Source organism: Aphis gossypii, chromosome 2 (assembly GCF_020184175.1).
Source record: "Aphis gossypii isolate Hap1 chromosome 2, ASM2018417v2, whole genome shotgun sequence".
NCBI classification, from domain to species: Eukaryota; Metazoa; Arthropoda; class Insecta; order Hemiptera; family Aphididae; genus Aphis; species Aphis gossypii.
This window is the reverse complement of record NC_065531.1, coordinates 60,346,867-60,369,061: the sequence shown is the minus strand read 5'-3', so window position 1 is coordinate 60,369,061 and position 22,195 is coordinate 60,346,867. Positions and strand designations below refer to the sequence as shown.

At 30.8% G+C, this 22,195-nt stretch overlaps 1 protein-coding gene across 3 annotated transcripts in view; it reads right to left on the bottom strand.

Moving 5' to 3' along the window:
• LOC114121847 (nucleolysin TIAR) overlaps positions 1 to 22,195 on the bottom strand; it is a 317,950-nt gene that overhangs the window by 35,570 nt on the left and 260,185 nt on the right. For all 3 annotated transcript variants that reach the window (XM_050200701.1, XM_050200702.1, XM_027984331.2), the window contains 2 exons: positions 20,465 to 20,540; positions 10,653 to 10,755 (listed from right to left, as the gene is read on the bottom strand). In XM_050200701.1, the coding sequence (XP_050056658.1) occupies positions 10,653 to 10,755; positions 20,465 to 20,540 (179 nt within the window). The remainder of the gene's footprint in view (positions 1 to 10,652; positions 10,756 to 20,464; positions 20,541 to 22,195) is intronic.

Genomic DNA, 22,195 nt, shown 5'->3' with positions numbered 1-22,195 from the left:
TCATTGTTTATAAAATGTAGGACTTATTTCACTAAAAGTGTTTGAAATATGCAATTCAAATTACTAAAAACGCTTTAAAATATGCAACCATAGAAAGAATATTCACTAAAAATTAAAAAAAAAATGCTTCAATTGTTCGAGTACACTTCATTTGTGATATACAACGCAGTATGCGAAAAACTGTAATACAATGTGTGTGTTATTTCACCAGTGTACAAAACAATTTTATATCTCACTTGCCTAGATTATTATATTAATTTCACGGAAAAACATGCAAATGTAAGAAGTTTTGAACCCTAATTGTGAGCATATTTACAATTGGGTTAAACAAACTGTGCGTGATTAAAAAATAATTCACGATAGAACATAAACGATTATTATTTTGATGAAATAATTAAACTATATTCTTCACTTGACATCGAGTCACACACCCCATCTCGAGAGCGCATGAAGTATAAGTTTTATTCCTTGGTTGCTCGGCTCGCTTTAATACGAATCGTCGTAGGTAATCGCAACCAATTAACTAGATTGCTGCAAAAAGGGCGAGTCGGACCGCCACAAAGTGAATGGCCACTACCCCTATCCAAGCATGAGCTAAAAGCACATCCTCGAGTTTCCCCTATCTAAAGCTCAACGTTACTGGGCTGTGGTATATTAGAAATGTAAATATTAGGCAGAAATCGCAGAATGTACATAAATGTGTATGTGCATAATATGTATAGTTATGAGCAATCGATCGTTCAGGACGGCGGACGAACAGAAATTTGCAGTAAAAATAACAAGCGACAATAATAGGTGCGCCAATCGTGATTTTTTTTCTGATCAAGTACTTTTGTCAACTATTCCACGGTCACTCATCATCAGGAAAGTAGATAAAAACGTAGATTATATCGTTGCAATGATTATTATTATTATTATTATTATTTGCGAATTAAAATTCACATACCCCAGCCTACATAGGAGCGCAGTTCGTGACGTACAATTATTATTATAAATAATACACATGTACACTAGCTACGTGGCGTCTAAGGGTAACGGCTGAGTAATGAGTATATAATAATATTATAATATATATATCATCATAACTGCATGGCTCACTAAACTGTACTCCATCACGAGATCGAATCAAACGTTTTTTTTTTCTTTTGGGATTGTTGTCACTCCGCCGCCGGTGTATATTATTATTATATAACGAAAAAACTCTGAAAGTTTATTTTTTTTTTACTCAGAACGGACAGGATCTATGTTTAAGTAATTGTGGTGATGGATGTACGATTGTTTGTTATGATAACTGCATGATGGATCGGTGGTTAAACTCGTGTAACGTTGGGCGTTGGGTGAGAAAGTGATACGGTGGTGGTGGAAGCGATCCGGCGGTGGTCGGATGGGGCAAGAAACTGTATAACGCGAATTTGGCAAAAACATATGGAACATAAATTCGAAACGGCAGACAGACAATTTAGGCGCCAACGTTTTCGGGTCGAGATTAAACGTTTGTTTTATTTATTTATTTTTATATCCTCGAAAACAAATTTCGGCGAATAAACCCTCATGATATTCACCCCAGTGACGTGACGTATATATTATAGTCTATTACACACAATATATATATCATTGTTCGACCTTATTGGTGTGTTTTTTTCATCAGAACATAATATTGTACAGTCAAAGACATAACTCAACCTAGCACATATGTTTGTTTTTTTTTTTCATTTATTTTGTTCTAATACAATTTAAAGCGTACCTATAACGCGTTTGTATATAATACTACTTCGTTCGATTAAAGTGACGCTTCGTCTATCTGTTGATTACAACTTTTTTTCAAATCGTTATATCAAACGACGAGGAAACATGATTAAATTATAATTATGCAACTATTTGTTTTTGTATAAATTAGTGTGCCTTAAATCCCAAACACTACAAAATACGCATTTATTACAAAATACATTTCCACCTTAAAATTTGAACCATTACTTTGAAAAAGATAAAAAGATAAATATCTGTTTTAAAAGTAAACTTTATATTGTTTCAAAAATGTTGTCATCAAACATAAGAGATATTCTTTTACAAACGACCAAAACTGTATTGTAGAGCACCAGTTATTAAAACTTAAACGAGCTGAAAATCTAAATTAAATTATCCTAAAACATGAAACTAGGTCAAGAGAAAAATTGACGAAAAATTATCAAATGTAATATATTATTATATTATCACCGAAAACAACGAAGTAGTGACTTATTTTAATGTCCCCGTGTGCACCACAGTCGCATCGGGAGGTTCTCCGAAACACCGAAACCCTTTTCTGGTCTCGTAGGTCGTAACAAACACAACTTTCCACTTTGAAATATAATTTCATACTAAAATGATACCCGGACAAATGTTATTTCAGAAAACTCTGGAGCATTTGGTAGTTTAGCCTCAAAGGACGATTTAAATATTCATTGAATTTTTATTGATTTGACAAATAGTTTTATAAATAATAACATGTTCCAAAAGATCACATAAAAATATGAAGAAAATAAACATTGATAAATTGAAAATACAAGAAAAAAACTATAACTGAGTATTTTGATTGAGTTCTGTTATTTTAAATGTGTATATTTTTTGAAGATTAATATGAAATGGTATTAAATAAAGCATACGTATTGAAATATTATTGTAACTATGCTTTTAATGGTGAGAGGGAGGAGTAAATAAAAAGTCTTGAAGCTATAATTCAAATGTCTATGGTAGATAATATATTATACTTAATTTTTTGGACGGCATTATAAGAATTGTTATAGTAAACAAAACCTAATTTACCATCATAAATGTATATTTTTTTTAATTTGATTAAAAATATATTTAGGTATGTCAAATTTAACTAAGCAGAAAACCTGTTTTAATAAAAATAATATTTTACAACTCAAATATACAATAATAGTACGTGCTCGTTAAAAGTATTCTAACAAGTGGATGCATCATTCTATGTATTATTACACGGATAAAATACAATACAAGTTATAATAATAAAGTTGTGTGTAATAATAAACTTTGAAAACAAAAATAATACTATTTTTATTTATTTAACGAAGTTACTCGTATATTATTAGATAATAAATTACCTAACGCAGCAACGCCAATATTATAAAATTTTTAAAAATGAATATAATATGACATAATTAATATTTTGTTTCTAATAAAGTTAATAAAAATAATATTAATTTTTAATATAATGAAATAAGATTAATGTAATTGACGAAAATAATATTGCTACTATTGTCGTATTGAGTAATATTATTATATAATAATTTTGTATATATTATTAAAAGTACCGACCAAAAAGCCTACACGTGCTGGTATAATATGTGTGTGTGAGAGTTCAAACGAACGATATTTTCACTTTTTTTTATATACAATATTATGTTATATAAATTATATGTTGCTCCCTCACGAGTCACATTTCCATTATTTAATTTACTTGTCTTTACCCCTAACCGTTTCGTTGACTGTTCCGAAAAATCAAGAATAACTTAGCCACAATTAGCCAAGGAAACCGGATACGGAATTTCCGAAGGTAAAAAAAAAATGCTAAAAAAATATAGTGGAAAAATAATGAGTCATTTATCATATACATAAAAAAAAAAACTACGGGGAAATGAGTGGGATTTATAAATATATTTACACGTCAATTCACATTCGCGTGTCTAACGTTATTTGTCCCACGCACACATATATTTTCTAACCCTACTCCCCTACACAATTTTCCGATTATAATAGACTTACAAAAGACACGGGGAGTTACAGGAGTGAACTTCGTTTAAACTTATAGTATACACTATATACTTAAACCAGACTTACTTCTGTGACCCAGAAGACTACTCATATGTAGAGTACGTCTGATGTACGTTAATTTTATAAAATATTAGCGTTTTTTAACATTAAAATGTAACATTTATTTTCCTACCAAAATTTTAAAACCGTTGTCACGTACAATTCAAATATATTTGTGAGTTGAGAGAGTAATATAATAAAATTGATGTGTACGTTTTTTATCGATTGTTACTTAATCTAAATAATGGTTAAAACCAATAATTTATGGTAAAATACGTTAGAAATTTTATAGCAGCTTATTATTATTGTATTATTTGATATTATACACAATATAAATTTAATATTAAGTTAAAAAAATGTTTGGTTTTATGTATTACTAATGTAATTTTATGTAATACATGAACACAAGACGTATATAACAGAATAATTAAATAGAATGAAAGTCATGTTATAATAGATACTATATATATATATTTATATTTAATACTTTAATAAATATATATATATATACGAACAAAAACATAGTGTACCGAATTTATACATTAATTATACAGTATGTTTCACAATAACGTAACTAACAATGTTATTTTAGACTAGAGAAGGGATATTTTATGTGGTTTTAAAAATATGCATACTTATTTTCCGTGTCTATAATACTACACTATGTTTTAATTATATTTTCTACCATTAATTAAATGATTTTCCCCTCCCTCCTCAAATTTGAACATAAATAATTAAATTTTTCATTATGTTTTAACATTATAAGAAACATTTAAAAAACATACATATTTCATAGGGATAGTTTCGTGAATTCGGAGTTTAAAATACTGTAGTTGTGTATTTATGTTCATACCTATTTTACAGAATCATATGCGTTTTGTAGTTATTAAGAGTAGAATACTGTTAAGGTACTGTACAAAAGATAACTACGTAGAATTTGGGACACACGTGTACGCTCGTCATACCGAGCAAAAAAGAGGCAACCAAACTCGCAGTTGGTTACGTCATTTTGAAACATATTACTTATAATATATTGAGTATAGGCAGGTAATGTACGTAAATGTGTGTTTTTATTATCTATGCACATAATTAATATAGTTGCTTTCGTAAAAGCGATGGACGGAAACACAACACGCAAGAAAAACAAAAATCTTGATATTAAATTATTTTTCCATATGATTCGTATTTATATTCTACCAGTCTGGTGTAGTCGTGGCTAGTGAGTAAAGTTTTGTATCGTTTACAAAAATATACAGGTCGTAGACAGAATTGAAATAAGTCATTACTACATTTCGAAATTAATTCGAAATATAAATAATACAGGCGGGGGAAAGAACTACTACAACAACGGTAACATTAAATTGAATGAAAACAAAAATATAATTTCGGTTCAGATTACCTTCGCAATATGTTCCCTATCAGATGCGAGATATATTGTTTAAAAACTAATTTCCCGCAAATATTGCGGGGGCTGAAAATATATTGTGTTGTTTTTTTTTACCTACTGCTATTCCATTTTTCTCGCGAAGCCCTCCATAAGTGAATGCAGCTTTTCGAACAAGCGCAGGAACACACGTTGAACGCTGAATCAACAGTTACACCCGTGGGCCATGATTGTCATAGTATGGTGACGAAGAAGTAAAATGTCTAAGCAAGCGGAATGAAAAATACGGGAAAAAGAAAATGTATACAAGATGTTATTATTTTTATTTTCCGGTACCTCTATTCGTGAAATATCCTCTAAAAATAAACAAAATCAATAATATTGTCGTGACATTTGGAATTATTAAAGAAAAACATGTAAATCGTTTCCAAAGAAAAAAAGAATAAATAAATTGAAATACCTATAAAGAAGTCTTAGGGAATATAACAAAACAGCTCCAACCATGTGTTGTTATCAAAACTGTTACCGGGGTTTTTTTTCCGATGAATTTTAGAACCCTAAGGCTTTTAAGCCAGTAACAAGTTTAAAGGAGGCTGGGGTATCTTTTCAACAAAAACGGACCCTTGAACTTTTTTCAATAAAATATTAACTGTTCAATGATGTATAGTATTTCTAGAACTCTGAAAATATACGTTTCTAAAGCAGTTGGCGTTTGAGTATCGAATAGTATATTAACTGCGAGTGATAAATAGTGATAAATAGTAATTACAAATAACTCCCCAATCTCAATGTTGAATCGGAGAAAATAAAAAAATATGGAAGGTTCTATAGAGTTAAAGTCAAACAACTATGTATTTATTATGTACAAAAAAATGTCATTATTGTAGATAATAACTAATAACTTAAGCTTAACTAGTAAAATTATGATTTCCCACTAGTAAGAATAGAAAATTAGTTGGTATATAATATTATCGAGCCACCATAATCTCAAAAGTATAACGTATATAAAGTCATTAATGAGTTATGTTTAAAAATTATAAAATCGGAACACTTTTTGGTAAAAGATATAGATAAATACGTACTCCTCCATTCAACACACACCCATATACAAACTCACCAATCCATAAAATAAATCCTAAAATATGTGTCATTGTTTGGAAATAAAGTATTTTATTATAAACTGTATGACTCATCCGTGTCCTTTAATTATCACGAACGTATATTAAAATATACGATGACAGATGGTCACAATTTTGTGTTACGTAGGTACGTTAACATCACAGTTTTTATAAAACTAATTACAATTTATTCTGATCAGGGTGTCAGAATTAATATTTTTACGTTAAATTAAACTTATTATATTAATATTATAATGTTTTATACTTGTATGCGTGCGGAAAATATAAAATGCTCGTGTCGCCGTGACGGCTGCAGTTGCAGTGAATGCGACCGGCACACAGTGCTAAGAAAAAAAGTGTCAAGTACATTCACGTAATTAAAATAAAAAATAGTATATGTGTTTATATAAAATAATATATCCATGTAGTCTGTATGAAAAAAGTACGAATAATTTTTAAAATTTTTAAATAGTAAAATTATTTTTTTTTTATGCTAAAACGTACTCAATTGGTTAAAAACTTAAATCGATGTTTAAAATATTAAAATCGTTGTAATGCTGCATTTTTTTCATTAAACATGTTATATAGTAATTAAAACTTACACTTTAATCGAGTATCCACGTGAAAGACAATTAAGTGATATGCATGATAAAAAGAGCAAACAAGATATACAAATTTAATTCCATCTAACGCCGAAACGTTTTAATATAATATGACTGTATGAGTATATTTTATTTGACCCGTTTTAGCGTGCGGCTAATATATACAATATAATGTAATATAATATGCAAATTCTTATGAAATCTTTATCGTCCTTGCATATATGTGTATAATTTTTGTTAAAGAAGACTTTCAATGTCATTTAAAAAAAATATAATACTTTTCTGAAGCCCATACTCGTATTTTTATTAGAAAATAGAAAATAATGTATACACAGTGAGTAATATTCATTTTATCTTAAGAATAAAAAAAGTTAAATAAATTATTTTTTTTTAATTATGGGTAACCTTAGTGCATTCAAAGTTATTGATTATTTATCTAAACTTTGCTTTAACTGTAACAGTTCATAATAATTAAATAGATGAAATAGAACATAATTTAATAAATAATGATTAAAATTATATAAAATGATAGAAAAATGCATCTAAGAAAATTATGTATGTGTATGTGTGTGTGTGACGTGTGTAAGATGTACCAAAGTCGAGTAAAGTCCGCTTTCAGTATCATTTACAGTACTTGCGCCCGCGGTTGTGTTTCCGCTGTTTACTTGTTTACTATAGTAATAATAGTAATAATAATTATCATTATAATAACATTATTATTATTATTATTATTATTATTATTATTGTACGCGCGTTATGACCGTCTACTATTTGAATCAATTATTCAAATGCTCTTCGAGTCTCGACAAATTAATATACACGACCCGTCGACACCGTTGTTATTGTTATAATATTACGATAACCGTCGGTTAAGAATTAACCGGATTTCGACCGTTTCCTGTAGATTTTCACTATGAGCGGCAAAAGCGCATTATAGCTGTTTCCTATATTATATTTTACCGATTTCTCCCCGGATAACCTTAGTTGATGGATTTAATCTTTTATTTTTACTCAAATTGCCTCGTAGGTGATTCAGATGAAAATTTATTATTATTTTTCACCAAACTTTTAAGTTTTTAAAATTGTGAAACATTGCTTTTAGTTCGTTATATTTAATCACCGAATTTTGCAGGTAAGTAAGAATATTTGAAAACTATTGAAACATTATTTTTACAATGAATCACAAAAATACGACCATATTATACTAACTAATAAACCACTGACAATGGGATAATAATTAATCATTTCAATTAAATAGAGAAAATAGTCTGATTTTCGTTTTTATTATTTAATTGTAAAACATTTTTATATTTATTTGTGTGACTTTAGATTTATGAAAACTTCTATGTACAAAAATCGAATTTTGAACGAGTATAATTAATTAGTTATGCGTGTTAAAAGTTTAGACGATCTAAATATAATATCAACATTTTGCGGGGTATCCCCATGCTTCTCCGTTCTAAACTTTAAATACTTTTAAGTTATGTATAACTAATTAATTACTCGTTTGCAATTCCATTTTTATACCCGTATACCAAAACTCTCGGAATTATATTCTGGTTCCGTGTATAACATACAAAATGGATGTTGTCATTTAGAAAATTAAAAACTTAAACAATTACTAAGATAAAAAAATAGTAACAACTATATTCTTTTCCATAATGAAGTTTTGTAATTCATTCAAACGATGTAAAAAAATATTTTTGAAAACTTTAATACTTTTTGATGTAATCACTGTTTACTGCATAACCATTTGGTAGTTGTCATTGCAGTTGTACGTTACTTTTAAATATAGTACCTAACTATTAAAATTAAAATAACCTTATTATATGTCATTAAGAGATAATTAATGGTTTCATATCACCTAAAATTAAAATTCCAAAAAAAAAAAAAAAAAACACGGGATATTTTATAATCGATTTTCTTGTACTACCTATGAATTGAAAAAAATATAGGTAGACATTTCATTGGTAACTCTAAGGTGCTTTTTTTGGGAATGCAATTTAAGTTATTTTACTTTTTTCTACTAAATTCATCGTTGATCAGATCACTGAGGTCAAAAATATAGAGGTAATACTTATAAATTATAATATATTATCATCGTATAAATTGCACGTGACGAGACGTATACGTTCAGGTCGTCTTAATTTTTTGAAGCATGTCCTCCAATCCTAACAACACTTGTGAGTAAACGAAGACGGATGAGGAGAAGGATGAAGACAACAACAACGGAACCTTTATGTCGTCAATTCGTTGTAAATAAAATAAAAACAAACGGAAGAAAAGTGTACTGTGAATTTTGTATATTATATTGTATAGCACGCGGGAAATTATTAAAAATGTTTTAAATAACATATTTTGTTCGTGGATATGATTTCTATTTTATCTCAGATTAGCAATAGATAACTTAAACAACATTTATCTACATGAGATAAAATATTAAAAGGTATTATCTAAATAGTCTCAACACTGGATGTAACAATATTATAATAACATATTTTATCACTATAGACTTGTGTCGGACGTAACAATAATAATTATGTGTTGGAATATGAGTCGGGTACAAGCAGCTCGGTATAATATCACGTGATAATCTTAAACAAAATATAAAAGACGTATTACAGGCCGAAACCGTGGGGTTTAGAGAAAAAACGCGTTGCCATCAAAGTCGGCTCGTCTAAACGAAAACGGAACAGAATATTTTACCCGGGTTTGATTTAATTTCAATGGGATCTGACAGCGCTCATGTGCCGTTTGAAATTTCAACACAAATACGCTGCAGAGTAATGTAGCCTGAAGTGTATTCACATATTATTATATATTATGTGTACACAACCCGCCGGCATGGCAGCCCGTGAATCGCCTTGGGATATCTGACACATATTTTTTTCCATCGTCTTACCCACGGATGTAGGTGAGAAGTGCGCGAGGAGACGGAATACGATTTGACATGGATAAATGACGGTAGAGTTTCTACTCAACACGCGGACGTCAACTAGAATCAATCAGTTTTCCTCGCGGCAAGAGGACGACGCGATGACGCGATAGCGTCGGTGGCGGCCCACACAGACGGATGGAGCGATGTTCATATTTTTCCCATTCCGCGACTTTTAGAGATTTCGTACTAGGTGGTACTGTACCTAGTAGTCTCTGATAATAGTAATAAAAATATTTCGTTCTTATTTTCGCAGAATAAACTGAGATATTATATTATTGTTTATATTATACAATATACATAATATAATATATAGGTACCTGCAACATCCGACGGGCATTTAATTTCCGTTTAATCTTGGTAACGTTGTTAGAACAAATTACGCAAAATATATCCCTGCGCTGTCGACCGTTGCCGCCGCCGCCTTGACCCGTTTGATTGGTTACAATATGAATAATGAAGTGCAAACCCTGACGGAGCCGTGCACACACAAAAGACTCTGGCGCAGTAAACTCCCGTGGGATACCTACGGGGCCTTAAGACCCTCCACGAACGCCCTCTTACATTTGTCTCCATCCCACACTCAATGGTGTATATGTAGGTAGTGAAATGTATCGCTGACGAGCAACAAATTTGGTGGTGGCGGTGGCAGTGGATCGAAATTAATAACAAAAGTATATACGTAATACGAACAAAGTATCATAATATTAAGCAGAGACGATATGGAAATATAATTTAAAGGCGACAAAAAGATGGAAATATCAGTATAGTTTGTAAACTTTATAATTCGGTGTACTTACAGTCGGTTTTTAACGTCGGCGGTTTTCTGGTCGCCCAATTTGTCCTTATGCTCCTGCTGCCTAGCCATTGACCGTTCATCGCAGCGATTGCACTCTCGGCTTCCTGCGAATCACACAATAAACAACATAAAACACGTGATTAAATTGCTCGTCGTACAATAGATAAATATATTTGTAAAATGTAACATTGTTTCAGTGCAATGTTAGTAGGTATTATACATGCAATGGAAAGAGACTATATTACGGTCATTCCGTCAACCCTTCAACAAAGTCTCAGTCAACACAGTGCACACACAATCGATCTCGATCACGATGTACCGTTCGGTTGACCATTATTATTATGTTTTGTGAAGTCCACATCAGATTAGAAAATCAATTACCTTGTTACCTAGTTATGATTTCCCCTTTGGGCGCTACTTCCATTATATTATCATTACATCGTGTAGCGTAATAATGAATAGTCAAAATACTATCATTGCACACGTACATGATATTGTGATAACATCGCGTTGTGTGTATAACAAAAGCGTACACAATATAACTAAAAGTCGGACCATAGTGTGATACCGCAGCATGAAGCATCACAATTTTCAAGTAATCCATCGGATGCAGCTGATATTATACACCATAGTACATCGTATTTGACTATTATAGGCGGTTGAGTGTGTATTATTATTATTACTTTTTTTTTTATCGACTGACGGTATGATAACCCCTTCCTCCAGCGATATGGAATCAAGGGCGAATGCGAAAAATTGTAAATAAAATTTTAGCGCTACAGCTCGTTGAACTGGCAAATTGCGATTAGGCTGACGTCTATTTCGTTTTGATACACTGCTAGTTTCATAATAATACCAATAACAAGCGTAATATTATCGACTCCAACGTTTTTCAGCGTTAAAAATAAAAAAAATCAGTTTCTATTCAAACGAAGCTCGCGTCGTAAAGTATCATGAACACTGTTAAAAGAGATATTGTTCATCGAAAAAACCATTGCATCAAAACGTCTGACTGTACAATCACAGTGAGTATACATTTTAATTGTATTTGTTTTAATCAACTCACCTGATCAACAATAAGCTTTTATACTTAAATTATACATTAAATGGTGTTTAATGCAATAGTATGAACATAAAAGTAAATAGAAGAGTCATACGAATACATATACGAGTATTAATTAAAAGCCATTAAAGACAAAACTCTGACTATACAAACTAAAAATAATTTTATTTTTGTTTTGTCGTACATACCACTCACACGTTATATTTTACACTGCTAATACAGCCTTAAACAAATTTTTAATTTATTACCCATAGCGTATAATGGAACCATAATAGTAATTAACGTCTGTTATGACGTCAATATCTTTGCAAAATCATAATATTATTATACTGCTGCCGTGTTTATTTACATCACGTAATAATGATAATTATTATTATGAGGTGGTTACATATTATATCGCTATTGTGTCGGTCAAACATGGATTTTACAGTTTATGATGCTGTTCAATTTTATAAATAGGTATTCGATTAAATTCGTACACGCGTGTACACACACTGTATGGAGGTACTGAAGTTCATTTGTCTTGTATGATAATAATAATTATTCATAATTCATTCGTAGACCATTGTTAACAAATTTTCCAATACGAACCTTTCTTTGATTAAACATTTTAATTTTCTCTATTAAATAACTCGAAAAACAAATATAGTATAAATAATATATATATAAGACAAACAATTATTAAAAACGATTATCATATGTAACGATCTACTATTACCTACAAGAATATTAGTTAATTACTAACCTTTGAGCTATTATTTTAGAAAAACTATGTATAAAAAAATAATCAATAATGTCTGTTGAGTATTAGGTTTTAGGTAGGTTGATAATACTACCCTGAATCACACAAACAGAGCTTGTGGTGAACGCAATACACGAATAAAAGGATCGGTGTCACTATCTAAACATGTTGTTAGTTTTACTAATTATTAACGTACTTAAAATGAAGAAAAAGCAAGCAAAGACTAATTGCTTTATATTTTTACTGTAAATTGATTGCAGTGAAATTAAATATTTACTGTAAATGGTTTTAAATATATTTTGAAAATACTCAGTATCATAATTGTAATTAACTTCGAATGAATAAAGAACGGACTTGAACAATAATACTATAATAGTAAACGGGATAAATACTATATAGATATAGCTGATATACACTATAAAAGTGATACAGAAAATATTTATAATAGATACTAAACATTACAATGGAAACTTACCATTTTCAACGCGCAATGAACAAAAATGCTGATTTTACACTATCCTATCTATGACGATAATATTATTATACACGAACAATATTGTATACGGCAAGAGTGTAGTCGTATAAAAGGATTATGTTTTTCCTTCTCGAATTTCGAAAATATGTAATGAACGCGACGAAGGAAAATGTATAAAAATCGGTTTCCTCGTAAATCTCGTCTAGTATATATAAATTGTGTCCTTAATCGACGATTCTCATCAAGTGTACTCCGAGTAGAATGACATTAAGGCAACCCATAGTCGTAATCACTAGAGCGTATCGAGTTATCGAGTTGAGAACTTTTAAGTAACAGGTTATAGAGAAATGTTAAATTCGTACGGTGACCATTTCGGTATATTTATGTATATATATTATTACTATATGTGTAGGTAATACAGTAGTGACGTAAAAAGGAAACATTTTGAATTGAGTTACTATAAATGTATCATATATATATATATATATTTATGGATTATTCGTTATTTCGTCTCATTCATACCTTTATTCCTCTTAAATACTGTTAAATACTTTTACTAAAAAAAGTGTAAAAATAGTTTTTTGTAATGGCTAATGGGTTTTTATATAAAAAAAAAAGACAGTTTCTGTGTAATTATTGTAACAACATACCCGTATAATTTTACTTGCTAATTATCACTGTAAAATGCATATCTATTAGAATTTAAAATAGATATACCAGAGTTGTAGTTCTCAAAAATATAGAAATTAATATCTAAATTTTACAACGTAGGTAGCCTTACAAAAATATTATCATAATCGTTCATTGTTTCGGCTAAAATAAAGTTCTTTGATTTGCCGACATTAGTTCGTAATTATATCACAAAATAAAACATAAAATGGGTTTCACCGGCTTCTAAAGCATTTTTTTAAAAGTATTTATTAATTATATCCTCAAATCCTACTGATATTTTTTGAGTGTGCTTCTATGAGTTTGAATGACATACACTTTTATTTGTACTATAACAGTACTATCATATACCGGATATTTTAGAGAAATAATGTTATAATAAATAAGATAAATTAAAAATATATCGACAATTTATATACGCAGGTCAGCGGTCTTTATAACTAAACCAATAATAAAGTAGGTGCGTATAAGGTAAATATTATTATGTCACACATATAATTCCGTTGCAGTTCATTAAACCTTTCTGAAAGTTAATTTTCATCCCACGTGAAAAAAAAATAAATGAAATAAAGGAGTTTATAGCGAAAAAAGAGTTTTTCTGCCACGACGGTTTATACGACGGAAAATTAAATTGACTACACGTGGACGGTGGTAGCAGTAGATCCAATGCTAGATTTCGGGACGGGAGAGTACATCATCTATATACACCACGAGCTTTAAAAAAAACATCAGAAATTTATGGCACGCCAAAAATGGCGCTGTGAACTTTTTTTTTTTTATAACCAAAAAATATTATCTTTATTCGCGTGTTTGTTACGCGCTGGAGGGGTGTTGGTAGTTTTACAATTTTCATAATATGATACTCAATATTTTACGCACACGCGTATATCATCAACACGTTTTTCGCCTTTTATCTTATTGAATTCGAAACGATATGTTTTTTTCAACCACCACCCAAAATGCTCCTCTCTTTTTATTACATGCCTACGACGAACGCCACGTTAAAGCTACTGCCTCCACGGGCGTGACCCCGTTTACAAGACAATAAAACGTCTCTACACGTTCGTCCCATCAAAGCGACTTTACGGTCAAATTTTTCTCCAGTGCGTGTGCGCAGCCATCGAACTCCCGACGCGTTATGTTTTTCTGTTTCCACACACTCAAATGTTATTATTATATTTATTGCTATTTTTATTATTATTGCGTAAAGAACGTCAAAACTGTGGGTTACTCTCCCAACCATTTCCATCATACCAAAGGTTGGTCGTCGCATTAACTATGTTCAAGGTATTAAGTATGCCGCTCTTTCTCGAGATGCGCAAGTAGTTGAAACGGGTGCGAGAATATTCCGATACCGTGATTAGTATATTATATAGTGTTCTAAGTAAGCTTGTTGCTCATAAATTTGCAACAAACTTTAGAAACGTATATTAAATGTTTAAGAATGTATTCATGAAGGTCGCAGCATTTAACTGGAATTTTATTTTTGGTATATAGTATAAATTCAATAAAGCGTACAAATAATTATTACAGTTTTCCGTAATGATAATTAATGTAAAAAAATAGAGATTATCGAATACTCGGTAGGTGATAGCATAATATCATTTAGATAAATAAAGATTGATCAGGGATTGAAAATTGTTCTTCTTGTTTGGTTAGAATACGGTTAATGTCAGCGTACAAGTATATATTATTATGTATATAACGTTTGACACACAGCGTTGGCGGAAAGACGATATCTTGCGATTCGTGGCGGTAGCTCCAGCGTAGTGTGACGCCTATTTTACTTATTATCACTATTTGATTTATGACAGAGCTGTCAAAAACGCCGAGGGAATATAAGTGAGATTATACGCACACTCGTATACAGTGTGCGATAACGCGCCACACATGATTTCGATAATGAAGTCGCAGGAGGGTCGTAATTTGTGCCAACACGAAGACCAGGTCCAATTTCCTTCGTATTTAATGACGGCAATGTGTTCTCGCTGAATGACGTGTAAAAAACGATACACACCGGGTCCGATATTCGATTTATATAAATAGCATTGTGAAGGGAAAGACACCCCTCCCCACCTCGAATAAAGAAAGTTCGTAGTGTTTAAATTGTAATTCAGTCCTCTGGGGCGTTTTTTTTTTTCAGAAGACTAATCGTTGTACATAGTGACTCGATTACAATATTAGCTTTAAAATATATATTAACACACCTCATTGCAACACGTTTGTTAATTTAATTTAATAACCATTAAGTTGAAATTAAAATCATATACTTATGAAGTAGAATTTACTTGGTTGCATCGCAAGATAATAAATAAAATAGTTATTGTATAGCAAAATAATTATAGTCGTCAAAAAAATTTAAGTAGAAAATTGTCACAAGAAAAAAGATATGGATTAGGAGATTATTAAGATAATATTATAAAGTTGTTAGTTTTTATAAATTCGTCAGGTTACAGTAGAAAATGCAGTATAAGTATTTGAGAATCTATGAGTTATTTATATAGATTTGTTGTAGAACTTATTTATACATTCTATATAATATATAATGTGAAGACTATGTATTATAATATATTGTATACGCAATAAAATTTGCAACACAAATCATTAATAATCTGATTTTTAAGAAATCAAGTAATCAAAAACAAAGAGAGCATTTTATTATTAAAGTTTTTCTGAAAATATTGGAATATTTCCACACATATTTAGAATCAAATATTATTATTAATGCCAAGGCTTAGATCAGATAACGCGATTCTCCAAAACACTTGATTGTACAATACTTTTATAATTGAACATTTTTCGAAAAGTCCACATCACTACTTTAAACTTAAATAGTATTCAACATTTTATTGAACTATTGAAGATATAATATAAAAAGCGGCCAGTATCACTGTATAAAAACTATAACTAGCATTAAAGTCTTTTATATACACTTGAAGGCATGCTATTGAATGACATAAATCAACGCGTAATTAAAGCAACATTATTAAAATATTTTAATAGTTTATTATTAAATTTAACTGGTGAAAAAACCGGCGATCTGATTTTTTAACGTAGACACAGTAAGTATAAAATTAAAACTGAAAGATCGTAATATAGAAATAATAATATATTATAATGTCAACAAATGACGTACCTTATCGGTGTTATAATATCATTATAATATCTATAACAATTCAACAAAACGTTTTATATATTCAATATAGGTGTGAGCAAAACAACAGATTTTAATCACAAAATATAGATCTATCCAGTATACAAGTATAATATCATATACGCATAAAAAATAAATATAATATTGAGATGACTGACGTTATATTACAATATCATAACATTAAATGTTTTATAATATAATATTTTATTGTTAATTTAATAAATAATTTTATAATTTGTCAAAATTTGTTAAATAATAAAAAACCGAAAAATGCCATCAATTTATAAACAAGTATTAAGTAAATCGATAAAAATTACGAAGGGGTGTCCGTAAATCTGGATAATGACGTATTTATGATAAACATATTATGTGATTATTCGACTCGACGGGAAATCATTAATCGTCGGTAGAAACACATATCCGATTAGTGTATTATTATATCAATCGTACGGCCACGCCGACTAAATTACGGTTGTGCTTTTCTCTGAAACGTTACAATTCACGTAAAACAATCGTAAGTATTTTACGAACAGTGAGAAGAGTATACGACCGTGGTATATATTTTATTTTTCTACAGACTTTCGTGAGTTTCAAGGTCGGGTTTGGCGACACGCAACAGTTTTGCGTGTAAACAGGGATGTGAAGAGGCGACGACCGGCGCACCCGATAGATCCGCGCGTATATACACCCAAACTTATACAATATATTACTTTTATCCCTCACGACCCGACATTAAGCTGCCGACGTCGACCCAGCCTAGTGGGTCTCGATGACGACGGCCTTCCGAACGCCCACGCTTTCCCGGCACCGCGCAGGGTGGCGTTTATCTCGAAGGAACACGCGTATCCGACATATTATTATAGGTCGAGCGCGGAACATATGGTATCGGCAACCGTGCCGTGCGCATGACACCGTGAGGAGGAATTTCATTCTTATTTTTTATACATCGCATCACACACTGTTGTACGTAATATAGTGTAATATTAATATCGTACGAAAATTATTGTTGAAGTTCAAAATATCTACGAAACGTGGCGAGTGGGAGAGAACTCGCGCGTAGAATGACGACGACTGTGATTAAATGCTGAACTCTGTTTCTTATTGTTCGCCGAAATTAATGTCAAGCCGTCAAGGCAATTCACTATAGTTCACTCATCTTCAGGTCGACGACCTATCCTTCCAAAAAACGTACTATTATATAATAATTTAGATCATTATAATAATATTTAAGTTTTTACTAATTCATTTGACTTAAGACTTTTCCAGATGGACGAGGGAAGGTTAAATATAGAAATCGGATAACTGACCAAAAAAAAAATTCGAAAATATTGCCACGTTCAAATAATTTTCATATCGGGGTTATTTATCACCGAATCGCTTACGTATAGATACTACGTATTTATTTTAGCTTAACGTATGTGTAACCAACAAAAATATAATATATTGATTTATTCTCAATATAATTATAATAGGTATACGCTTAATTGTTATTATTTTATTACATACATAATTTACCTTAAATTATGTGAGTTATTCAAAAAAATAATTTTATGAACCGTAGTTTGGGAAACACTGCTTTATTATTCGATAACAATAATGCGAATCGTGGTCTTAGACGATGGATTGTGGGAGCATAATACGACGGCGATTGCTAAACGGTCAATTGGACTCGGTGGATCGGATAATACTTAATTACGTCCGGAAACCATAATACCGCGTACACCCTCTTCCTCGTTTTCCTCCAAAGCCAGACCCTAAGCCGGATAAATGTATTGATAGACGATCGTTGTAAACTGCGAGTTTGCGTACTGATTTTTCGAGATAATACCTTTTATCAATTGCATATATATTGTGTATAGATTAAAAGCAGCCACAGAAGTTATAAAATACAAATCATAGCTATAAACATAAGTTTTGTTTATGTATTTTATCACTATTCACTATGTATAATAATAGAGTACGCTTTATTTATTATTAGAATATTATCTTAAGTATATCATACGTAAGTTTTTTTTTTAATATTTTAACAGTAACATTTTTAAGTGTTTAAATATTAATTAGTGTGTGTTTAGTCGATTTTAATGCCGTCAGTTAAATTTTAAATTCTATGCTCATGTTATTTTAATGACTCTGCGTTTGCCGACGAATAAATTTGATTAATATTTGATTACGAATATTTTATACAACACATTATATGTTAAAAAACCGAACAATTATGTATAATAATAAAATATAAACGATAAATTAAATTTTTCATAAATGTCACTCATCGTATTGTGAAAAACTTGCAGCTTTACGCTTTTAAATCTGTATGAATTATCTGTTTTTAAATTTGGGATCACGAGCGAGTGAGAGTCGTAATTCTATTCCCTTTCGTATTTAGCTTTTCTCCTTTTTCAGTGCAATACACATAAGCCGTAGCTTTTGGACAAGTTTATACTGTGGTCAATGATACACAGTATACAGTCATGGTCAGTATAAATTCCCCTCCGTCTAGTAAATAATTTCAAAAGCTAAAACATTTTTTGGCCGTATATACAACTCCAATTCTCCCATTGCTCTTGCCGTGCTAGTCGTTCCCTAATTCGAGATTACTAGTAGCCCACAAAACAGCATGGCCAGTAGCGGAGAAAATGGAAGTAAAAAAAAAAACGCTACATATTATCGTACTATATATATATACAAAAAAAACGGTTTATTCGTGGTAGTATGTGTTGTGCACACGTATGTGAACGTAAATAGTTCAATTTCCCGGAGTAATTCTCCTTATCACGTTCGAGTGTCGGGATAAAATGCTGCAGCGATTCAACAATGAGCCAGCAGCCGACCGGCCGTTTTGTTATATCGTGTGTGCTGTGAGCAGTCAAAACGAGGTGGTGGGACGGAGAGAAAGTTAGAGAGAAAAACCCACACAATACTCCACATAAATCGGTAAAACAATGGGTTTCTATACGACTGTTCATGGTATATCATCCCCACAAAAACTGACGGTGATATTATGTACACGTCTCATATTTATATAATAAAAAAAAAAGCATTTAACAAATTTTGAGAACGAATACAGCGATAATAATATAATGTAATACAATAAACAGACGACTGCTGTTTTTGTGACGTGATAAGAGACAAATGATCTTTTTGATGGTTGATAATAATATGTATACACAATTAGGTATATGATACAAGTTATATTTCGAGTATTCCGCATAATGATTATATTTAAGAAAGTATAATTTAAAGTCAGCAATGTATTTATAATAAATAAGTGGTTTTATTTTTCATCAAAAATCATTCTCATTGAATACAAAATCGAGTTTGTTTTATTTTGTGGGAACGACATATATATATATTGCTATATTATTACAATATGAACTGTTGAAACTCTTACTCGGGGTGATCGCCGGTAATTTAAAACTCTCGGGCAGCACAAAGTGTTGTGAGAAAAAAAATGAAAAAGAATTATGCCAGCTTATTTTTATACTTATCTTTAGACCTTTGAAAAATATTCATATTGTGTTCCCAACAGGACAAAAGATCTCTTTGTCTCATTTCGTCGATGCGATAAGTTAAAAAACGGAATTGAAATTTAAATAAAAAAAAAAACCATCCCTTTTTATTATATCTCAATTTACTGACTTTATTATTTCCGGTTTCTAATTAATATCAGATAAAGAGTTAAAATTAAAAAAAACATGTTTGTAAATACTTACAGCTTTTTTCAGAAACGACACGAAGCCGTAGCCTTTTGATTTTAACGTTTGTGGATCTCGTACTACTCGACAATCCCTAAAACATAAAAAAACGATATATTAATTACTAAAATTAAATGATTTTTGAATTATAAGTATGTATGTGGCTATAAATTATTATTATTTAATCTTTGATCTCGACCAATAAAAGTACAAATCAAATACTATTTTATAAATCAATAATACTTTACAAAAAAAAAGTATTATAATAACTTATAAACCAAGTCTAAAATTAAAACTAATAATATCTGAACGGTTATTTTTTCTACTAATATATAATACCTATATACATATGATTGACATTCAGAATGTTTTAATTAAATTCATCCCCGATCTACTGAACACTGTTAATAAAATACCTACATCGCATAAAAAGTATTTAGTTTGCATAGATAATTTTAATTTTACTCCGCCAATTAAAATTACCTACCAATAAGTACCACGTGGAACGCAAACATTGTAGGTAGCAAATACCAAAAACATAGCCTCAATAACTGTTTAGACATATTTATCTTTTGAAAACTTTTCGTTTTTTAACTTTATTTAAATAGAATAAAATAAAACTCGGTCATTTAAATCGACACCGCACCGCAGCTGTAAGTTGTAATCGAATGAGAGAGGGCCCATTAAAATGCGGAGAAATTAGATTATTGTGAGCGCGCCTCGTAATGGGAATTCGATACGACGACGACGGTTTTCAATACGGAGTGAGAAAGGGGGGGAATATAGGGACCGGGATGGAGTGACAGCGTCAGCGCGATTGCAGAGAGAAAGAGAAACGTAGATGGGACGGTTTCTGTCCTGCAAACGTCATAACGCTCACTGGGGGAGGGAAAACACTTTTTTCTCCCCTCTTTTATCGTTGAGCAGTAAACCACATACACATACTCAACATACACGCTCGTGCGCGCGCACACACACACATTATAGGGTGAGACTCGAAAACTCGCAGCGGGCACTATACATGTACCCAACCATAAGTATACACCAGCGGCTGATCGGTAGGAAATTCGTGGTTCAACCCTCGTGTCGTCAGTTACAGTATTTTCCCTGTTTTATTATATCACAGTTAAAAATATACTTGGTCTCACGCAAAACTACAGCAGTACGCAATAGAAAATGATATTACACTAATATTTATATGATAAGCACTACAAAATGTACCGAGCACAATATTACCCTGCTAGTGAGATATAACAAAAGAACAAAATAAAAAGCAATGACAATAAAGATGAAAACGCGAAACTTGCGACAATCTAAATATTAGAACGGACTCGAATAAACAATTCTATGTCATCGTTAAAAACGAGACACCAGTGGACAAAAAAAAAAACTTTTTCAATTGAAAGTGAAGTAAAACGTGTACTTGATTCGATGGCGTTAAAGTGCGTCATAGTATTTTATACCTATTTAATATATTTAAATGGTCGTGGCCGATGAGACAGTTGTTATTACGAGACTGAGTGAGTCATAGCACTATAATAACTGTATTTCGAAATATATAATTATGTTGTTTAACAATAATTTATGTATATTGGGTGATTCTGTTATTGAACGATACTCATTATTTCTTAATTTATTGACTTAAAAAAAAATAATAATAATAATTTTGAAATTCAAATAAAATATCATTTTTAAACATTTTTTTTGTTACAATTTTATGGATTTAACTTTTTTGAATAACAATATATC